This window comes from Panthera pardus, unplaced genomic scaffold (genome assembly GCF_024362965.1).
Source record: "Panthera pardus isolate Hobbes unplaced genomic scaffold, ASM2436296v1 HiC_scaffold_2, whole genome shotgun sequence".
Lineage (NCBI taxonomy): Eukaryota > Metazoa > Chordata > Mammalia > Carnivora > Felidae > Panthera > Panthera pardus.
This window is the reverse complement of record NW_026526765.1, coordinates 121,969,833-121,993,487: the sequence shown is the minus strand read 5'-3', so window position 1 is coordinate 121,993,487 and position 23,655 is coordinate 121,969,833. Positions and strand designations below refer to the sequence as shown.

The 23,655-nt window shown below is 39.6% G+C and overlaps 1 protein-coding gene across 9 annotated transcripts in view; it reads left to right on the top strand.

The window, feature by feature from the left end:
* Nucleotides 1–23,655, top strand: part of LOC109252181 (protocadherin alpha-C2) — a 196,283-nt gene that overhangs the window by 72,443 nt on the left and 100,185 nt on the right. Inside the window, exon 1 of one of the 9 annotated variants that reach the window (XM_019424430.2) lies at nt 5,196–7,721. The exons of the other annotated variants lie outside the window; for them this stretch is intronic. Within the exon in view, the coding sequence (XP_019279975.2) occupies nt 5,325–7,721 (2,397 nt within the window). The 5' untranslated portion in view covers nt 5,196–5,324. Of the gene's footprint in view, nt 1–5,195; nt 7,722–23,655 lie in introns of those variants that run through there. 9 annotated transcript variants of the gene reach the window in all.

Here is a 23,655-nt window from a genome sequence, read left to right as displayed (position 1 = left end):
TAAAATGATTTTTTTGAGGTGTAAAACTTCTTTGTAAAGAAATACACAATGTTAAGAACTGTGTAGAATAAAAAGCGTAAGCTTCAAATGCTGGTAAACATTAACAGTTGGAGCCTATATTTTCAGATCTTTTGTCTGTGAATTAATAGGTCAAATTATAGGTATTCTATATAAATACTTTTGTCACTTTTGTTCAATAATTCTGTCTCTATTTTTCTTCAAATGGTTTTTCAATTTGAACCCATTGCTAGAATAATTGTATAACATTCAAAAAAATTTAAAGTAAAATATCCTGTTCATTGCCACTATCACATAATTTTTTGACAAAAAAGTTTTATTTTTATTGGACTTTGTGCATATAATCTTTCCAATAAAACAAAAAGTAAAAAATAAAAAATAATATATTATAAACATGCATATATAATGATTGTTTTTTAATTCCATTAAGTAATACCATTATTTTTTATCGTCCCTGTATTTATTTTATTTTAATTTAAATTTTAGGTAGTTAACATACAGTGCAATATTGGTTTCAGGAATAGAATTCATTGTTTCATCACTTATATACAGCACCCAGTGCTCATCACAAGTGTTCTCCTTAGTACCCATCATCCTGCCTAGCCCATCTCCCATCCTCCTCCCTCCATCAACCCACAGTTTGTTCTTTATCATTAAGATTCTCTTGTAGTTTGTTTCCCTCTCTTCTCTTCCCCCTCCTTCCCATATGTTCATCTGGTTTGTTTCTTAAATTCCACGTATGAGTGAAAGAAATCATATGGTATTTGTCTTTCTCTGATTGACTTATTTTGCTCAGCATAATATATTCTAGCTCTATCCACATCATTGCAAATGGCAAGATTTCATTCTTTTTGATGGCTAAATTACATATTTGTACATATATACTATATCTTCTTGTCCACTCATCAGTCTGGACATTTGGGCTCTCTCCATAGTTTGGCTATTGTTGATAATGCTGCTATAAACATTGTGTTGCGTGTACCCCTTCAAATCTGTATTTTTGTATCCTTTGGGTTAATACCTAATAGTGCAATTGCTGGATTGTAGGGTAGTTCTATTTTTAGTTTCTTGAGGAACCTCTATACTGTTCTCCAGAGTGGCTGCACTAGTTTGCATTCCCACCAACAGTGCAAGAGGATTCCTTTTGCTCTGCACCCTCAACAACACCTGTTGTTTCTTGTGTTGTTAATTTTAGCCATTCTGACATCTGTGAGGTGGTATCTCATTGTGGTTTTGATGTTTATTTCCCTGGTGATGAGTGATGTGGAGCATCTTTTCATGTATTAGTTAGCCATCTGTATGCCTTCTTTGGAAAAGTGTCTATTTATGTCTTCTACCCATTTTTTAACTGGGCTATTTATTTTTTTGGGTGTTGAGTTTGATAAATTCTTTACAGATTTTGGATACTAACTCTTTATCAAATATGTCATTACAAATATCTTCTCTTATTCTGTAGGTTGCCTTTTAGTTTTGTTGATTGTTTCCTTTGCTGTGCAGAAGCTTTTTATTTTGATGAGGTCCCAATAGTTCATCTTTGCTTTTGTTTACTTTGCCTTCAGCGACTTGCCTGGTAAGAAGTTGCTCTGATTGAAGTCAAAGAGGTTTCTGCCTGTGTTCTCCTCTAGTATTTTGATGGTTTCCTATCTCATATTTAGGTCTTTCACCCATTTTGAATTATTTTTGTGTATGGTGTAAAAAAGCGGTCCAGTTTCATTCTTCTGCATGTTGCCATCTAGTTTTCCCAACACCGTTTATTGAAGAGACTGTCTTTTTTCCACTGGATACTCTTTCCTACTTTGTTTTTTTTTTTTTTTTTTCTTTCCTACTTTGAAGATTAGTTGACTATATATTCGTGGGTTCATTTCTGGGTTTTCTATTCCATTCAATTGGTGTATGTGTCTGTTTTTGTGACAGTACCTTATCTTTGTAATACAGCTTGAAATCCAGAATTGTGATGCCTCTAGATTTTTTTTAAGGTTTGCTTTGGCTATTGGGGTCTTTTGTGATTCCATACAAATTTTAGGATTGTTTGTTCTAGCTCTTCGAAAAATGCTGGTGGTATTTTGACAAGGATTGCATTAAGTGTGTAGATTGCTTTGGGTAGTATAGACATTTTAACAATGTTTCTTCTCCAATCCACGAGCGTGGAATGCTTTTCCATTTCTTTGTGTCTTCTTCAATTTCTTTCATAAGTGTTCTATAGTTTTCAGAGTACAGATTTTTTATCTCTTTAGTTAGGTTTTTTCCTAGGTATCTTACTATTTTTGGTGAAGTTGCAAATGGGATCAATTCCTTGATTTCTTTTTCTGCTGCTTTGTTATTGGTGTATAGAAATGAAACAGATTTCTGGATGTTGCTTTTATATCCTGCGACTTTGCTGAGTTCATATATTAGCTCTAGAAATTTTTTGGTGGAGTTGTTCGGGTTTTCTACATAAGAGTATCATGTCGTCTGCAAGTAGTGAAAATTTGACTTCTTCCTTGCCAGTTCGGATGCCTTTTATTTCTTTTTGTTGTCTGATTGCTAAAGCTAAGATTTCCAGTACTATGTTAAATAGTAATGTTGAGAGTGGACATCCTTGTCTTGTTCCTGACCATAGGGGAAAGGCTGTTGGTTTTTCCCCATTGAGGATGATATCAGCTGTGGGTCTTTCATATATGGCCTTTATAAATTTGAGGTATTTTCCATCTATCCCTACATTATTGAGGTTTTTTTTTTAATCAAGAATGGTTGCTGTATTTTGTAAAAACATTGCCTCCTCTTCTGAATATCATCTTCTTCATATGTTTGTTTGCCTTATAAGGATACATGTGATTGCACTTTAGGGCCTACCTAGGTAATCCAGGCTAAGCTCCTTCTCTCAGGACCCTAAGCTTAATCACATAATTTTCCATAGAAAGTAATATTTGCAGGTTCCAGGGATTAAGATGTGGGCATATCTTTTAGGGGAGTTGCCATTCAACCCACTATAGTAAGCTAAAAATCACAAGGTAATACAACAGACAGCTGAAATAAAACTCAAAGTACAATACATCAAGTAAATGTTAGAAGTTTGAGGGGAAGAGGAGGAGATAAACAGAACAAACTCCCCCCCCCCAAGAAGTAGAAAGTTTAAATGTGTGTGTGTATAATATGTGTACATGTGTGTGTATACATATTTAAAGACACTTGAGTATTTTTGTAGTGTGAGGAAAAGAAGCAAGTAAAGAAGGAGATACTGAAGATGAGGCAGATTAAGAATGTAGATAAAGATGAAAAGTATGAAGGATAATGTTTTAAGAGGATAAGATTGGCTTTAAAAGTGGGGACCACTTTTCCTTAGTAGGCAATGAAAAAATAGAGAATATAAAGAAAAATGTTGATATAAGAAGAGAGCCATTAAATTTATGTTTGATTACTTATCTCTCTGGGTAAATTATCTGAGAATGAAATGGTGGGAATGAGGCTGGGAATTTGAGAAGAGAAAGAAGAAAATCTAGAAGAATCTCTGTATGTAGGAGGAAAGAGTTATGAATTCATTTGAGAGCCCAATCAAGGTAAAGGTGAGAGTAAGCTTGTAGGGAATACAGAGATGATGGTGAAGTGGCATCCCTAAATGGAGAAGCTCAATAAGAGAGAAAACGAGTAGTTAGGCTGTGTATTGGAAGCTAAGGGAAATGTTAGAGGAATAATGTAAGTAGTTAGGTGCTTTTGGGGTGTCTGACGTATTATAAATAGTTGATCATATAATCAAGGTTAGGTAGAAAGGAAAGGGAAACAGGATGGAGCTTGATAAACAAGAACAACTAGAAAGAATCGAGGGACTGTTCCCACTATAAGAGTAAAGCTATGGTAATAAAAGTAATGGAACATGAGAGGAGGATGAGTTTAAGAGAATATCAAATACACTACCCATATTTTCACAGATGAGCAAAAATACAAAAATGAACTCAACTATTGTTTCCTGCAGATTTGTGCATAGAACAGGCAAGATAATTGTTGGAGCTGTACTGCATCCTTTTTTTTTTTATTTTAAAATGTTTATTTTTAAGAGAGAGTGAGAAAGAGTCACAGCGCAAGTGGGGGAAGAGCAGAGAGAGGGGGAGACAGGATTGGAAGCAGGCTTCAGGCTCCAAGCTGTCAGCACAGAGCCAGACATAGGGCTTGAAGTGGTGAACCGTGAGATCATGATGTGATCTGAAGTTTGATTTTTAACCGACTGAGCCACTCAGGAGCCCCTGTACTGCATCTTTCATAGCCCTATTTCACCTGGAACTTTTTGGCTTGGTAAAGATAGTTGTAGCAGTAGGTAAATGTAAAATTTTCTTCCTTTCTTCCTTGCTAAAGATGTGTTAGCATCTACCTGTTGATTTTTGGAATATCAGTCAATTTAAGTGATAGTAAGTTTTTTTCCAGTGATGGTGTGCAAGAGAAGAGGGAAGTTTAGCTTATTTGTAGTAATCTAAATTCCATCAAATAGATAGGATGCTACTTCTTGGCATGTTTTATACAAAGAGAAATTTAAAGCATTGTTATATTTTAATAGTCTAAATTGTTGTGTTTATGCACAAGTGTGCTCCCATACAAACTCATACACACATTGACAGGACACTTCCTTTAAATACAAATATTGTGTCCATATTTCACCGTCATATTTGGGGGAAGTTACAAATACAGTATATTTATTTAAAATCTGGTATATCACTTATTAATATTTTTCACAATCATTTGTTTTCTTCTTATAATTGATTGTGTTTCCATTTTGAGTCAATGGCTGTTGTGTGAGCAGTTATAAATAAATATTATAGGAAAAAGATATTCCCAAACAAAACCCCCAAAACTAGGCAGAACTGGAAACTGACTTCCAAAAGTAAATGCCGAAAATTCCTCTTTCAAAATTCTGCATGAAAGTTTCTGCAAAAATTTATTTGTGGAAAAATGGAATTCATCGACAAATTTTCAACTAGCATCCAATAAAAAGAAGAATGTAGTGATTTACTGTCTCTGGAAAGAAAGACATTTAATCTTCAGTTGGGTATTTGCAGTGAAAAACCTCACGAAATGCAAAAAAAAAAACCCAACCCTACATCAACGGAAAATAGGAATACTGAATCATGTTTACAGTTACAAATTCATGCGCTTGGTGTCGCTCTTCACTGAGAACGTTTGCCTGAAGAACGTGCCTCCGCTTCTTCCGTCCTGCAGAAGATTTGGCAGATAGTGGAAAACCTCTAGTGAATCCTTCCCCAATAGAAGGCCGTGAGAATCAGTTTGCGGTAAGGTATTACATATACATTAAGCTATCTTTGAATCCTTTTGAGTGTACCATGCTGTTTTCCTGGCGAGGAGGCCCCGGAGCCCTGAGTTTTCTCCAGTCGCTTCTGCTGCTCACAGCCTGGGAGGCTGGGAGCGGCCAGATCCACTACTCGGTCCTGGAAGAGGCCAAACACGGCACTTTTGTGGGCCGAATCGCACAGGACCTGGGGCTGGAGCTGGCAGAGCTGGTGCGACGCCAATTCCGGGTGGTGTCCAAAGGCCGCGGGGACCTACTGGAGGTAAATCTGCAGAATGGAATTTTGTTTGTGAATTCTCGGATCGACCGGGAGGCGTTGTGCGGGCGGAACGCGGAGTGCAGCATCCACCTGGAGGTGATCGTGGACAGGCCGCTGCAGGTTTTCCATGTGGAGGTGGAGGTTAAAGATATTAACGACAACCCGCCTGTGTTCCCTGAAAGTAAGAAAAGAATAATCATTGCAGAATCTAGACCCCCAGAAACTCGGTTTCCACTAGATGGCGCATCCGATGCAGATATTGGAGTAAACTCAGCCTTGACCTACCGAATCGATCCCAACGACTATTTCGCTTTGGACACACAAAACAATCGTGAACAAACGTCTTCGTTGTCACTTGTGTTGAGAAAATCATTGGACAGAGAGCAAATTCAGGAGCATAGTTTATTATTGACAGCCAATGATGGGGGTAAACCGGAGATGACCGGCACAGTTCAGTTGCTGATCGAAATTCTGGATGTGAATGACAATGCCCCAGAATTTGACCAATTCATTTATAAAGTGACGGTATTAGAGAACGCATTTAATGGTACATTAGTGATCAAGCTAAATGCCACAGATCTTGATGATGGTACGAATGGAGACATAAGCTACTCATTTAGAAGGCCTGTATCTCCTGCAGTGCTGAATGCATTTATCATAAATCCTAACAGTGGAGAAATTAGAACAAAGGGTAAACTAGATTTCGAAGAAAAGAAATTGTACGAAATACCGGTGGAGGCAATAGACAAGGGGAATATTCCAATGGCAGGTCATTGTACCATTTTGGTGGAAGTACTAGATATAAACGATAATATCCCACATATTACCATCACTTCTCTGTCACTCCCGGTACGAGAGGATGTTCAGGTGGGCACTGTCATCGCCTTGATCAGCGTGTCCGACCGTGACTCTGGCGCCAACGGGCAGGTGACCTGCTCACTAACACCCCATGTCCCCTTCAAGCTGGTGTCCACCTTCAAGAATTACTATTCGCTGGTGCTGGACAGCGCCCTGGACCGCGAGAGCGTGGCGGACTATGCTGTATTGGTGACCGCACGGGACGGGGGCTCGCCTTCGCTGTCGGCCACGGCCAGCGTGTCCGTGGAAGTGGCCGACGTGAACGACAACGCGCCGACATTCGCGCAGGCCGAGTACACGGTGTTCGTGAAGGAGAACAACCCTCCCGGCTGCCACATCTTCACGGTGTCCGCGCGGGACGCGGACGCGCAGGAGAACGCGCTGGTGTCCTACTCGCTGGTGGAGCGGCGGGTGGGCGAGCGTGCGCTGTCGAGCTACGTGTCGGTGCACGCGGAGAGCGGCAAGGTGTACGCGCTGCAGCCGCTGGACCACGAGGAGCTGGAGCTGCTGCAGTTCCAAGTGAGCGCGCGCGACGCGGGCGTGCCTCCGCTGGGCAGCAACGTGACGCTGCAGGTGTTCGTGCTGGACGAGAACGACAACGCGCCCGCGCTGCTGCCGCTGCCTGGGGCGGGCGGCGCGGGCGGCGCCGTGAGCGAGCTGGTGTGGCGGTCGGTGGGCGCGGGCCACGTGGTGGCGAAGGTGCGCGCGGTGGACGCCGACTCGGGCTACAACGCGTGGCTGTCGTACGAGCTGCAGCCGGCGGCGGGTGGCGCGCGCAGCCCGTTCCGCGTGGCGCTGTACACGGGCGAGATCAGCACGACGCGCAGCCTGGACGAGGCGGACTCGCCGCGCCAGCGCCTGCTGGTGCTGGTGAGGGACCACGGCGAGCCGGCGCTGACGGCCACGGCCACCGTGCTGCTGTCGCTGGTGGAGAGCGGCCAGGCGCCCAAGGCCTCGTCGCGGGTGTTGGCGGGCGCCGCCGGCGCGGAGACGGCGCTGGTGGATGTCAACGTGTACCTGATCATCGCCATCTGCGCGGTGTCCAGCCTGCTGGTGCTCACGCTGCTGCTGTACGTGGCGCTGCGGTGCTCGGCGCCGCCCAGCGAGGGCGCGTGCGGGCCGGGGAAGCCCACGCTGGTGTGTTCCAGCGCGGTGGGGAGCTGGTCGTACTCGCAGCAGAGGCGGCAGAGGGTGTGCTCTGGGGAGGGTCCGCCCAAGACCGACCTCATGGCCTTCAGCCCCAGCCTTCCTCCGTGTCTGAGTTCTACAGAGGGAACAGGTGAAGGAGAAGCTGATTCGGAACGTTTGAAAGAGGTGAGTTCGTATTTAAAACTGTCTTACTATTTTAGCCTTATTCACACTTTTATCGTTTAAGATTCATTCTCAATTGTAAGATTATTCTTTAATTTGCTCGTCGTTATGGAATTTAATGAGTATTATTGACATAGTGGGTCGAATTATTTTTCAGGTAAGTTTTAGTAAAAAGTCATAATAAACTGCCCATAACGGTAATCATTTGTGGCGGTTTTTTGTATTACACAGGGTTTCTAATTATTTGTTTCCTTTTTTAATGTTTATTTATTTTTGAGAGAGAGAGCGTGAGCGAGGGAGAGGCAGAAAGAGAGGGAGGGGCGGAGAGAGAGGGAGACAGAGGATCGGAAGTGGTGCTGAGATCCCAGAGCCTGATTCGGGGCTCAAACTCACGACCTGAGCTGAAGTAGCCCACTTACCTGACTGAGCCATCCAGGCACCCGTATTATCATTTATTTTCTGTGTGAGCATTTATAAGAAACCACACGTTGTGAATACTTAAGCATTTAGAAGAGGTTTGTTTTAAAGAGGCTAACCAGAATTTTAAAACTTTAAATGTTTTTATAAAATTTATACATATGCCATTTTACGTGTTTTATTTTAAAGAGGACATAACCTTTTACATAAATGCCCTTTAAAGGTGCATTTTTGTTTCTTTAAAAAAATTTTTTTTCCGGGGGCTCCTGGGTGGCTCAGTGGGTTAAGTGTCCGACTTTGGCTTTGGTCACGATCTCACAGTTCGTGGGTTGGAGGCCCGTGTTGGGCTCTATGCTGACAGCTTAGACCCTGGAGCCTGCTTCGGATTCTGTGACTCCCCCTCTCTCTGTCCCTCCCCTGATCGCATTCTGTCTGTCTGTCTCTCAAAAATAAATGAACATTAAAAAATTTTTTTAAAGGGGCGCCTGGGTGGCTTAGTTGGTTGGGTGTGCAACTTTGGCTCAGGTCATGATCTCAAAGTTTGTGAGTTTGAGCCCCCCCCCCCAGGGGGCTCTGTGCTTACAGCTCAGAGCCTGGAGCCTGCTTTGGATTCTATGTCTCCCTCTCTCTCGGTCCCTAACCCACTCGCATTCTGTCTCTGTCTCAAAAATAAATAAACAACAAAAAAAATTTTTTTAAGTTTTTTTGGCTTGGTCCCTCCTCATTTTCTTCTAGTCACATCACCATTCCTGTCAGGTATCCAGTACAAACAGGCTTGTAATTTTCCTTTCACATATTTATTTGCAGTCATTGGATTGCTACACACGTGCATACGTCTGGTGGCTTTTTGTTAGTGTTTATTTTAGTTTATTAGGATAGATAATGCATTTTACATTTCCTCAATCACCAATACCTTTGGAAATCCCCACATATCTAATACTTTTGTATGTTGTCAGACAAGTATCCAATTTCTTTTTCGTTTTTGTTTTTCTTATTTTTTAAAGTACGCTCCACAGGGGTGCCTAGGTGGCTCAGTCGGTTAAGCGTCTGACTTTGGCTCAGGTCATAATCTCACGGTTTGTGAGTTTGAGCCCTGCTCAGAGCCTGGAGCCTGCTTTGGATTCTGTGTCTCCTTCTCTCTCTGCCCCTCCCCCACTTGTGCTCTGTCTCTCTCTATTAAAAATAAATAAATGTAAAAATAAATTTAAAGTAGGCTCCACACCTAACGTGGAGCACAACATGCTGCGTGAACTCACAATTGGATGCGTTAAACAACTGAGCCACCCAGTTGCCCCATGATATTTTTAATAGCCGTGTAGTACCCCATAATACAGGGTGAATCATTGATATATTCAGTTATTCACCTGTTGATGAGTATTTTGTTTCAAGTATTCATTAGCCCTCCTAAACCATGGTGTACTATTACTTACATGTTTCTTATTTATTTATTAAAAATTTTTTACATTTATTGATTTTTATTTTTAATTTTTTTAAACATTTATTTAGGTTTGAGAGACAGAGCATAAGCAGGGGTGGGACAGAGAGAGAGGGAGACACAGAATCGGAAGTAGGCTCCAGGCTCTGAGCTGTCATCACAGAGCCCAACACGGGGCTCGAACTTATAAGCCATGAGATCATGACCTGAGCCAAAGTTGATGCTTAACCGACTGAGCCACCCAGGCGCCCCTACATTTATTTGTTTATTTTGAGAGAGAGAGAGAGAGAGAGAGAGAGCACGAGCCAGGGAGGGGCAGAGAGAGAGGGAGGGAGAGAATTCCAAGCAGGCTCTGTGCTGTCTGGATCCAGATCCTGGGCTCAATCTCACCAACCTTGAGATCATGACTGGAGCCTAAATCAAGAGCCTGACGCTTAACCTACTGAGTCACCCAAGCACCCCTCATTTATATATTTCTAAAATATTGGTGGTTTCATTTCTGTGAAATTCATTTTCAGATGTGGAATTGACACATCAAAGGGTATTAATAATTTTAATTTTCAAATGTTTTGCTAGAGTACTTTTCAAGAATTTTGTAGTACTTTTAATTTCCACCAAGTTATGAGCAACCTCTTTTATCTCTAAAAGCAAAAGCAGTCTTACATTCTGCCAGTGTGATATCTCATTGTTACTTTAATTCCTACATACTACCAGTGAACTTCAGCATACTGTCATTTATGTTTGGTTTTCTTTGATTTATCAATTAAATTCTTTTCCCATTTTTATTTGAAAAAAAAATGTTTTCAGTTTGAGAAAGTTCTTTTTAAAATATAGATATTAACTTTTATCTTCTACCTATATCACAAATATTTTTTCTCCTATACAACTTATATTGATGTAGTTATGTATATTTTGCCATATAAAGGTGTTTTTTACATTTCTGAACTAAAATACATCTATTTTTCTTTTATGGATTTTACAGTCTCCATGTTTATTTAGGAAGATCTTAATTTTTATATGGAACATCCATTAATTAAATTAATTTAATAAACATTTATTTCTAATTTAAGTTAATTTGAAAAATTGAAGTATAATTGACATATAACATTATATTCGTTTCAGATATACATATAATGGTTTGACATTTGTATATATTGGAAAATGATGACCACAATAAGTCTAGTTAACACCTATCACCATACATAGTTGCAACTTTTTTTTCTTGTAATTAGAACTTTTCCTATATACTCTTTTAGCAACTTTGTTTTTAATATTTATTTATTTTGAGAGAGAGTGAGAGCAGGGGAGGAGAGAGAGAGAGAGAAAGAGAGAATGGGAGAGAGAATTCCAAGCCAGCTTCATGCTGTCAGTGCAGAGCCTGACTTGGGGCTCAAACTCACAAACTCAGATCATGACCTGAGATAAAATCAAGAGTTGTAGGCTTAACTGACTGAGCCACCCAGACATCCCTAGCAACTTTCAAATATACAATTTAGTATTATTAAGTATAGTCACTGTACTGTACATTATGTCCCCAGAACTTATTTATTTTATAACCAGAAGTTTGTACCTCTTTCTCACCTTCAGTCATTTTGCCCACTCCCACCCCCTGCAAATGGCAAACACCAATCCATTCTCTGTATAGTTTGGGGTTCCACACCAGTGAGATCATTTTTCTTTTTTTCTTTTTTATTTATTTTTTAAAATTTACATCCAAATTAGTTAGCATATAGTGCAACAATGATTTCAGGAGTAGATTCCTTAGCGCCCCTTACCCATTTAGCCCATCCGCCTCCCACTACCCCTCCATAACCCTCAGTTTGTTCTCCAAATTTATGAGTCTCTTCGGTTTTGTCCCCCTCCCTGTTTTTATATTATTTTTTTCCCTTATGTTCATCTGTTTTGTCTCTTAAAGTTCTCATATGAGTGAAGTCAAAGGATTTTTGTCTTTCTCTGACTGACTGATTTCACTTAGCATAATACTCTCCACTTCTATCCACATAGTTGCAAATGGCAAGATTTCATTCTTTTTGATTGCCGAGTAATACTCCATTGTGTGTGTGTGTGTGTGTGTGTGTGTGTGTGTGTGTGTGTATCACATTTTCTTTATCCATTCATACATTGATGGACATTTGGGCTCTTTCCATACTTCGGCTATTGCTGATACTGCTGCTATAAACATGGGGGTGCATGTGTCCCTTCGAAACAGCACACCTGTATCCCGTGGATAAATGCCTAGTAGTGCAATTGCTGGGTTGTAGGGTAGATCTATTTTTAGTTTTTTGAGGAACCTCTATACTGTTTTCCGGAGTGGCTGCACCAGCTTGCATTCCCATAGTGAGATCATTTTTCTTTTTTTTTTATGTTTATTTTTTTTTTTTAAGAGAGAGAGAGACGCAGAGCATGAGTAGGGGAGGGGCAGAGAGAGAGAGAGGGAGACGTAGAATCCGAAGCAGGCTTCAGGGTCCAAGCTGTCAGCGCAGAGCCCGATGCGGGGTTCGAACTCACAAACTGTGAGATCATGACCTGAGCTGCAGTCGGACGCCCAACCGAGCCACTCAGACGCCCCTTGAGATCATTTTTCTTAAAGTAGTTATTTCTTGCTGTAAACTTGCCTCTTAGCACTGCTTTTGCTGCATCCCCTAAGTTTTACTATGTTGTGTTTCCATTTTCACTTCTTTCAAAATATCTTCTATTTCCCTTTTGTTTCATCTTTGACCCACTGTTTTTAAGGAGTGTGTTGTTAAATTTCCAAGTATTTGTGAATTTTCCCATTTTCCTCTGGTTATCGACTTCTAGTTTCATATGATTATGGTCAGAAAAGATACTCTGTATGATTTTAGTCTTTTAAAATTTGCTGAGACTTACTTTGTGACCTAATACATGATCTATCCTGGAGAATGTTCCATGTGCTCTTGAGAGGACTTTGTATTCTGTTGAAGTTGGTGGGTATGTTCTGTACATGTCTATTAAGTCCATTTGTTCTAGTTCAGTGTTTTCATACTGATTTTCTGCCTGGATTATCTCTCCATTGATGAAAGTGGGTGTACTGAAGTTCTCTGCTATTACTGTAATGTCATCTATTACTTCCTTCAGATAAGTTGGTATTTGATTTATATATTTATGTGCTGTGATGTTGGGTAGATATATAACAATTGTTATATTCTTTTGTTGACTTTTATCACAATATAATGACCTTTGTCTCCTGTTATGGTTTTTTACTTAAAGTCGGTTTTATCTAAGTATAGCTACTCCTCTTCTCTCTTTTGGTTTCCATTTGCACAGAATATATTTTTCCTTCTCTTCATTTGTTTGTTTGTTTGTTTATTTATTTATTTATTTATTTATTTATTTATTTATTTATTTTAGAGAGAGTGAGCACAGGGTGGGGGACAGAGCAGGGGGGAGAATCTCAAGCAGGCTCCATGCTTAGAGTGGAGCTCAATGTGGGGCTTGATCTCAAGACCATGAGATCGTGACCTGAGCCTAAATTAAGAGTCAGATGCTTAACTGACTGAGTCATTCAGGTGCCCCACAATTTACATCTTTTCAAAGGGTGTATCCATTAACAAATAATTATAACTATCACTAGTTTTAATATATCTGTTCTTTGACTCTTAAAGTAGTTATGGCACCACTGTATTACAATATTAGAGTATTCTGAATCTGACTCTATACTTACTTTACCAGACTGTGGTATATTTTCATATGTTTTCATGTTACTAGTCATCACCCTTTCATTTCAGCTGGAAGAACTCCTTTCAGCGTTTCTCATAAGGCAGGTCTAATGGTGATGAACTCCCTGAGCCTTTTTTTTTTTTAATTGGGGAAAGTCTTTATCTTGTCTCATTTCGAAGGATAATTTTACTGCATAACATATCCTTGGTTGGTGGCTTATTTTTATTTCAGCACATTGAATATATCAACCATTCTCTCCTGGCCTGCGGTGTTTCTGCTGAGAAATCTGTTAATAGCCTAATGGGGGTTTGCTTGTATGAGAGAAATTTTTTTTCTCTTGTGTTTTTAAAATTCTTTCTTTGTTTTATACAGTTTTATTATAATTCATCTTAGGGAAGAGTGTTTCAGATTGAAATTTTGGGGTGACCTACTAGCTTCATGAACTTGGATGTCCAAATCTTTCCTCATATTTGAGAAGTTCTCTGTCATTATTTCTTTAAATAAGCTTTCTACCCTTTTCCCTCTTCTCCTTCTGTGACTCCAATGATTGTTTCTTTTTAAAGGTGTCCCATAAATTCCATATGTCCCAAAGGTTTTCTTCATACCTTTCTCTATTTTTTGTTGTTGTTGCTCCTTTTGACTGGGTTATTTAAATTATCTTTGTTGCTCCCTCTAGTGTCTGTCGGCAGCATTTCAGTTTTCTGGTTCTACAGCAGTAAGCTCTTCTGTTCTCAGTGGCCAGTAGGCATCCAAGTGTGCTGGTTTCCTGTCAGCACCCCTAGTCAGGTAGACAGATACCAATTCCTTAGATAGCTTTCCGAAAACCCAAAAGGCTAGACACACCCTCACTTCTCTCCCTCCTTCCTGAAGGAGCAAGCTGACCCCTTGCTATTTTTGTTCTCTATAGCCCCCAGGCATCCAAACAATGCCAGTTCCATCAGTTCTCTGATTGAGGCAATACAGAAACTAGTCCTTTAGACAGCCCTGAGACACGTTATACTCTTCTCTTTCCCCTTGAAGGTGAAGTAGTGACAGTATTCTTTCCGGGTGCTGAGGTGTACCAGTATGGGTGAGGGGCTGATGTGAGCAAAGTTAAAATGATCCTTCCTACTGATTTCAGTGCAGCTCTTTCAGCCTTGTGTTCACCTGGGGTACTCCAGCTTCTTAACTGGATTCTGGAATCCTCAAAAATGAATTTTGGCTTATATATCATTGTTAATGGTTATTTTTGTGTGGGAATAAGGGCTGGGAATTCCTATTCTGACATTTTGCTGGTATCATTTTGATACATTTTGAGTTAATTTTTGTAGCAGGTGTGAGGTAGTGATCCAACTTTATTCTTTTGCAAGTGGATATCCAGTTATCCTGGCATCATTTATTGAAAAGAACTATCCTTTTCCTGTTGAAATGTTTGGGAACCATTGTTGAAAATCAATTGATCAATAAATGTGGGAGTTCATTCCTGGATTTTGATTCTATTCCATTGATTTATATGTCTATCCTTATCCCAGTACCACATTGCTTTCATTATTGTAATTTTGTGGCAAGTTTTAAAATCAGGAACTATTAGTGCTCCAACTTTGTTCTTTTTTTCAAGATTGTGTTGGCTGTTCTGTGTGATTTGCATTTCCATGTAACTTTTAGGATCAGTTTATTAATTTCTGCAAGGAAGCCAGCTTACTTTTGATAGGGATCAATTTGTAGATCAATTTGGGCAGTATTGCCATCACCATCTTAACTATAAAAAGTCTTCTGATCCATGAACGTGGGATTTTCCCCCCATTTACTTAGTTCTTTAGTCCCTTTCAACAATGTTTTGTAGTTTTCAGAGTATGCATTTTATATTTATTTTGTTACATTTATTCCTTAGTATTTTGAGTTTTTGATGCTATTATAAATGGAATTGTTTTCTTATTTCATTTTTTGTTGGTTCATTTTTAGAATGGTTAGTGTGTAAACTTTAATTGATGGATTTTTAAAATGTATATTCAAGTTAGTTAACATACAGTGTAGTCTTTGCTTCAGGAGTAGAACCCAATTATTCATCTGTTACGTATGACACCCAGTGCTCATCTTGAAAAGTGCCCTTCTTAATGCCCATCACCCATTAAACGCACCCTCCCACCCACCCACACCCTTCTAGAAACCCTCAGTTTGTTCTCTGTATTTAAGAGTTTTTTATGGTTTGTGTCTCTCTCTGTTTTTTTCTTATTTTTTCTTCCCTTCCTCTATGTTCTTCTGTTGAGTTTCTCAAATTCCACGTATGAGTGAAATCCTATGGTATCTTTCTCTGACTGACTTATTTTGCTCAGCATAATGCCCTCCAGTTTCATTCACGTTGTTGAAAATGGCAATATTTCATTCTTTTTCATTGCCGAGTAGTATTTCATTGCGTATATGTACCACATCTGCTTTATCCATTCATTAGTTGATGGACATTTGGGTTCTTTCCATAGTTTGGCTATTGTTGATAGCACTGCTATAAACATTGGGGGTGTATGTGCCCCTTTGAATCAGCATTTTTGTATCCTTTGGATAAATTCCTTGCAATGCAATTGCTAGGTTGTAGGGTAGTTCTATTTTTAATTTTTTTGAGGAACCTCTATACTGTTTTCCAAAGTGGCTGCACCAGTTTGCATTCCCACCAACAGTGCAAGAGGATTCCTCTTTCTCTGCATCCTCGACAACACCTCTTGTTTCTTGTGTTGTTAATTTTAGCCATTCTGATAGCTGTGAGGTGATATCTCATTGTGGTTTTGATTTGTAATTTCCCTGATGATAAGTGATGTTGAGAATCTTTTCATGTGTCTGTTATTCATCTGGATGTCTTCTTTGGAAAAGTGTCTGTTCATATCTTGTGCCCATTTCTTCACTGGATTGTTTGTTTTATGTTGAGTTTGGCAAGTTCTTTTTTTTTTTTAATTTTAAATCCTTTATTTTTTAATTTTTTATGTTTTAGCTTAAAATAACAGAAATTTATTCTCTCAAAGTTCCAGAGTTAAGAAATCCAAACTCAAGACATCTGCAGGGTCATAGTCCCTCCTAACCTTCTAGAGAAGTGTTATTCCTTGCTCTTCCAGTTTCTGGAGGCTGGTAGCTATTTTTGGTATTTCTTGGCTTTTAGGTATCATTCTAACCGCCATGTCCATTTTCACATTGATTTCTTTGTTTTAAATGAAAAAAATATTTTTTCAGGAATAGAACTTAGTGATTCTTCATTTACATATAACACCCAGTGCTCATCCCAACCAGTGTCCTCCTTAATGCCCCTCACCCCCTTAGCTCTTACCCCACCCAACACCCTGCCAGCAACCCTCAGTTTGTTCTCCATATTTAAGAGTCTTTTATGGTTTGCCTCCCTCTCTGTTTTTATATTATTTTTGCTTCCCTTCCCTTATGTTTATCTTTTTTGGGTCTTATTTATTTTTTATATTTATTTATTTTGGGGAGAATACAAGTGGGGGAGAGGTGGAGAGGGGGGCAGAGGATCTGAAGTGGGCTCTGCACTGACAGGCTGACAGCAGCAAGCCTGATGTGGGGCTTGAACTCATGTACCGTGAGATCATGTCCTGAACCGAAGTCAGACGCTCAAGTGACTGAGCCACCCAGGCGCCCTTGTTTTCTATCTTAAATTCCACATATGAGTGAAATCATATGATAATTGTCTTTCTCTGACTGACTTATTTCGCTTAGCATAACACACTCTAGTTCCATCCAAGTTGTTGCAAATGGCTTGATTTCATTCTTTTGGTAGCCAAGTAATATTCCATTGAATATATATATACCACATCTTCTTTATCCATTCATCAGTCCATGGACATTTGAACTCTTTCCATACTTTGGCTATTGTCTATGGTGCTGCTGTAAACATTGGGGTGCATGTTCCCTGTAAATCAGCATTTTTGTATCCTTTGGATAAATACATAGTAGTGTAATTGCTGGGCCATAGAGTAGTTCAATTTTTAATTTTTTGAGGAACCTCCATTCATTTTTCTAGAGTGGCTATACCAGTTTGCACTCCCACCAGCAGTGCATAAGCATTCCCCTTTCTCCGCATCCTTGCCAACATCTCTTGTTGCCTGAGTTGTTAATTTTAGCCATTCTGACAGGTGAGGTAGTATCTCATCATCATGGTTTTGATTTGTATTTCCCTGATGATGAGTGATGATGAGTGATGTTGAGCATTTTTTTCATGTCTGTTATGTTCATGTATTTTGCCCATTCATGTATTTTGTATTTTGCCCATTGCTATTCATGTATTTTGCCCATTGCTTCACTAAATTATTTGTTTTTTGGGTGTTAAGTTTGATAAGTTCTTTGTAGATTTTGGATACTAACCCTTTGTCTGGTATGTCATTTGCAAATATCATCTCCCATTCTGTCAGTTGCCTTTTAGTTTTGTTGATTGTTTCCTTCACTGTGCAGAAGCTTTCTATTTTGATGAGGTCTCAATAGTTCATTTTTGCTTTTATTTCCCTTGCCTCCAGAGACATGTCAAGTAAGAAGGTGCTGTGGTCAGCGTCAAAGTGGTTGCTGCCTGTCTTCTCCTGCAGGATATTGATGGTTTCCTGTCTCACATTTAGGTCTTTCATCCCTTTAAATTTATTTTTGTGTATGGTGTAAGAAAGCAGTCCATTTTCATTCTTCTGCATATCACTGTACAGTTCTCCTAGCACCACTTGCTAAAGAGACTGTCTTTTTTCCATTGGACATTCTTCCCTGCTTTATTGAAGATTAGTTGGCCATATATTTGTGGGTCCATTTCTGGGTTCTATTCTGTTCAACAGATCTGTGTTTGTTTTTGTCCCAATACCATACTGTCTTGATGATGACAGCTTTGTAATACAGGTTAAGGTCCAGAATTGTGATGCTTCCTTCCTTGGTTTTCTTTTTCAACATTCCTTTGGCTATTTGGCTATTCTTTTGTGGTTCCATACAAATTTTAGGATTGTTTGTTCTAGCTCTGCGAAGAATGCTGATGTTATTTTGATAAGGATTGCATTGAATGCATAGATTGCTTTGGGTAACATCAACATTTATTTTTTTTAATTTATTTTTTTAAATATGAAATTTAATGTCAAATTGGTTTCCATACAACATCCAGTGCTCATCCCAACAGGTTTCCTCCTCAATGCCCATCACCCACCCTCCTCTCCCTCCCACCCCCCATCAACCCTCAGTTTGTTCTCAGTTTTTAAGAGGCTCTTATGTTTTGGCTCCTTCCCTCTCTAACCTCTTTTTTTTTTCCTTGCCTTACCCCATGGTCTTCTGTTAAGTTTCCCAGGAACCACATAAGAGTGAAAACATATGGTATCCATCTTTCTCTGTATGACTTATTTCACTTAGGATAACACTCTCCAGTTCCATCCACATTGCTACAAAAGGCCATATTTCATTCTTTCTCATTGCCATGTAGTATTCCACTGTGTATATAAACCACAATTTCTTTATCCATTCATCAGTTGATGGACATTTAGGCTCTTTCCATAATTTGGCTATTGTTGAAAGCGCTGCTATAAACATTGCGGGTACAAGTGCCCCTATGCATCAGCACTCCTGTATCCCTTGGGTAAATTCCTAGCAGTGCTATTGCTGGGTCATAGGGTAGATCTATTTTTAATTTTTTGTGGAACCTCCACACTGTTTTCCAGAGTGGCTGCACCAATTTGCATTCCCACCAACAGTGCAAGAGGGTTCCCGTTTCTCCAGATCCTTGCCAGCATCTATAGTCTCCTGATTTGTTCATTTTCGCCATTCTGACTGGTGTGAGGTGGTATCTCAGTGTGGTTTTGATTTGTATTTCCCTGATGAGAAGCGACGTCGAGCATCTTTTCATGTGCTTGTTGGCCATCTGGATGTCTTCTTTAGAGAAGTGTCTATTCATGTTTTTTGCCCATTTCTTCACTGGATTATTTGTTTTTGGGGTGTGGAGTTTGGTGAGTTCTTTATAGATTTTGGATACTAGCCCTTTGTCTGATATGTCATTGGCAAATATCTTTTCCCATTCCGTTGGTTGCCTTTTAGTTTTGTTGATTGTTTCCTTTGCTGTGCAGAAGCTTTTTATCTTCATGAGGTCCCAATAGTTCATTTTTGCTTTTAATTCCCTCGCCTTTGGGGATGTGTCAAGTAAGAAATTGCTGCACCTGAGGTCAGAGAGGTTTTTTTCCTGCTTTCTCTTCTAGGGTTTTGATGGTTTCCTGTCTCACATTCAGGTCCTTTATCAATTTTGAGTTTATTTTTGTGAATGGTGTAAGAAAGTGGTCTAGTTTCATCCTTCTGCATGTTGCTGTCCAGTTCTCCCAGCACCATTGTTAAAGAGACTGTCTTTTTTCCATTGGATATTCTTTCCTGCTTTGTCAAAGATTAGTTGGCCATACTTTTGTGGGTCTAATTCTGGGGTGTCTATTCTATTCCATTGGTCTATGTGTCTGTTTTTGTGCCAATACCATGTTGTCTTGATGATTACAGCCTTGTAGTAGAGGCTAAAGTCTGGGATTGTGATGCCTCCCTCTTTGGTCTTCTTCTTCAAAATTACTTTGGTTATTTGGGGCCTTTTGTGGTTCCATACAAATTTTAGGATTGCTTGTTCTAGCTTCGAGAAGAATGCTGGCGCAATTTTGATTGGGATTGCATTGAATGTGTAGATAGTTTTGGGTAGTATTGACATTTTAACAATATTTATTCTTCCAATCCATGAGCATGGAATGTTTTTCCATTTTTTTATATCTTCTTCAATTTCCTTCATAAGCTTTCTATAGTTTTCAGAATACAGATCTTTTACATCTTTGGTTAGGTTTATTCCTAGGTATTTTATGCTTCTTGGTGCAGTTGTGAATGGGATCAGTTTCTTTATTTGTCTTTCTGTTGCTTCATTATTAGTGCATAAGGATGCAATTGATTTCTCTACATTGATTTTGTGTCCTGCAACTTTGCTGAAGTCATGTATCAGTTCTAGCAGACTTTTGGTGGAGTCTACCCGGTTTTCTATGTATAATATGTCACCTGCAAAAAGTGAAAGCTTGACTTCATCTTTGCCAATTTTGATGCCTTTGATTTCCTTTTGTTGTCTGATTGCTGATGCTAGCACTTCCAACACTATGTTAAACAACAGCGATGGGAGTGGACATCCCTGTCGTGTTCCTGATCTCAGGGGGAAAGCTCTCAGTTTTTCCCCATTGAGGATGATATTAACTGAGGATGATATTAGCTTTTATGATGTTTAAGTTTGTTCCTTCTATCCCTACTTTCTCGAGGGTTTTTATTAAGAAAGGATGCTGAATTTTGTCAAATGCTTTTTCTGCATCGATTGACAGGATGATATGGTTCTTATCTTTTCTTTTATTAATGTGATGTATCACATTGTTGCGAATGTTGAACCAGCCCTGCAGCCCAGGAATGAATCCCACTTCATCATGCTGAATAATTCTTTTTATATGCTGTTGAATTTGATTTGCTAGTATCTTATTGAGAAGTTTTGCATCCCTATTCATCAGGGATGTTGGCCTGTAGTTCTCTTTTTTTGCTGGGTCTCCGTCTGGTTTAGGAATCAAAGTAATGCTGGCTTCATAGAATGAGTCTGGAAGTTTTCCTTCCCCTTCTATTTTTTGGAACAGCTTGAGAAGGATAGGTATTATCTCTGCTTTAAATGTCTAGTAGAATTCCCCTGGGAAGCCATCTGGTCCTGGACTCTTATTTGTTGGGAGATTTTTGATAACTGATTCAATTTCTTTGCTGGCTATGGGTCTGCTCAAGTTTTCTATTTCTTCCTGTTTGAGTTTTGGAAGTGTGTGGGTGCTTAGCAATTTGTCCATTTCTTCCAGGTTGTCCAGTTTATTGGCATATAGTTTTCATAGTATTCCCTGATAATTGCTTGTATTTCTGAAGGATTGGTTGTAATAATTCCATTTTCATTTATGATTTTATCTATTTGGGTCATCTCCCTTTTCTTTTTGAGAAACCTGGCTAGAGGTTTATAAAGTTTGTTTATTTAAAAAAAAAAAACAACTCTTGGTTTCATTGATCTGCTCTACAGTTTTTGTTAGATTCTATGTTGTTTACTTCTGCTCTGATCTTTATTATTTCTCCTCTTCTGCTGGGTTTGGGGTGTCTTTGCTGTTCTGCTTCTATTTCTTTTAGGTGTGCTGTTAGATTTTGTATTTGGGATTTTTCTTGTTTCTTGAGATAGGCCTGGATTGCAATGCATTTTCCTCTCAGGACTGCCTTCGCTGCTTCCCAAAGCATTTGGATTGTTGTATTTTCATTTTCATTTGTTTCCATATATTTTTAAATTTCTTCTCTGATTGCCTGGTTGACCCATTCATTCTTTAGTGGGGTGTTCTTTAACCTCCATGCTTTTGGAGGTTTTCCAGACTTTTTCCTGTGGTTGATTTCAAGTTTCATAGCATTGTGATCTGAAAGTGTGCATGGTATGATCTCAATTCTTTTATACTTATGAAAGGCTGTTTTGTGACCCAGTATGTGATCTATCTTGAAGAATGTTCCATGTGCACTCGAGAAGAAAGTATATTCTGTTGCTTTTGGATGCAGAGTTCTAAATATATCTGTCCTGTCCATCTGATCCAATGTATCATTCAGGGCCCTTGTTTCTTTATTGATCCTGTGTCTAGATGATCTGTCCATTGCTGCAAGTGCGGTATTAAAGTCCCCTGCAATCACCACATTCTTATCGATAAGCTTGCTTATGTTTGTGATTAATTGTTTATATATTTGGGGGCTCCTGTATTCGGCGGATGGACATTTATAATTGTTAGCTCTTCCTGACGGATAGACCCTGTAATTATTATATAATGCCCCTCTTCATCTCTTGTTACAGCCTTTAAAGTCTAGTTTGTCTGATATAAGCATGGCTACTCCAGCTTTCTTTTGACTTCCAGTAGCATGATAGATAGTTCTCCATCCCCTCACTTTCAATCTGAAGGTGTCCTCAGGTCTAAAATGAGTCTCTTATAGACAGAAAATAGATGGGTCTTGTTTTTTTATCCATTTTGATACCCTCTGTCTTTTGGTTGGAGCATTTAGTCCATTTACATTCAGTGTTATTATAGAAAGATATGGGTTTAGAGTCATTGTGATGTCTGTAGGTTTCATGCTTGTAGTGATGTCTCTGGTACTTTGTGGTCCTTGCAACATTTCACTCACAGAATCCCCCTTAGGATCTCTTGTAGGGCTGGTTTAGTGGTGATGAATTCCTTCAGTTTTTGTTTATTTGGGAAAACCTTTATCTCTCCTTCTATTCTGGTTGACAGACTTGCTGGATAAAGGATTGTCAGCTGCATATTTTTTCTGTTCATCACATTGAAGATTTCCTGTCATTCCTTTCTGGCCTGCCAAGTTTCAGTAGATAGGTCTGCCACTACTCTTATAGGTCTACCTTTGTAAGTTAGAGCCTGTTTATCCTTCACTGCTTTCAGAATTTTCTCTTTATTCTTGTATTTTGCCAGTTTCACTATGATATGTCATGCAGAAGATTGATTTAAGTTACATCTGAAGGGAATTCTCTGTGCCTCTTGGATTTCAATGCCTTTTTCCTTCCCCAGATCAGGAAACTTCTCAGCTATGATTTGTTCAAGTATACCTTCAGCCCCTTTCTCTCTCTTCTTCTTCTGGAATTCCTATTATACGGATATTGTTCCATTTGATTGCATCACTTAGTTCTCTAATTCTCCCCTTATACTCCTGGATTTTTTTATCTCTCTTTTTCTCAGCTTCCTCTTTTTCCATAATTTTATCTTCTAATTCACCTATTCTCTCCTCTGCTTCTTCAATCTGTGCTATGGCCGCCTCCATTTTATTTTGCACCACATTTATAGCATTTTTTAGCTCCTCGTGACTATTTCTTAGTCCCTTGATCTCTGTAGCAATAGATTCTCTGGTGTCCTCTATACTTTTCTCAAGCCCAGCAATTAATTTTATGACTATTATTCTAAATTCTTGCTCTGTTATATTGCTTAAATCATTTTTGATCAATTCGTTAGCGGTAGCTATTTCCTGGAGTTTCTTTTGAGAATTCTTCCGTTTGGTCGTTTTGGATAGTTTCTGGGGTGGTGCAGAACTGCAGGGCACTTCCCCCGTGCTGTCCGGAGTAACTTGTGTTGGTGGGCTGGGCCGCAGTCAGACCTGATGTCTGCCCCCAGCCCACCACTGGGGTCACAGTCAGACTGGTGTGTACCTTATCTTCCCCTCTCCCAGGGGCAGGACTCACTGTGGAGTGGTGTGACCCCTGTCTGGGCTACTTGCACACTGCCAGGTTTGTGGTGCTGCTTTGATGGGATCTGGCGTATTAGCCGGGGTGGATCTGCAAGGTGCACAGGGGCGGGAGGAGCAGGCTTAGCTAGTTTTGCTGGCAGTGGTCCCCTGGGGGAGGGGCCCTGCAGCACCCGGAGGGAG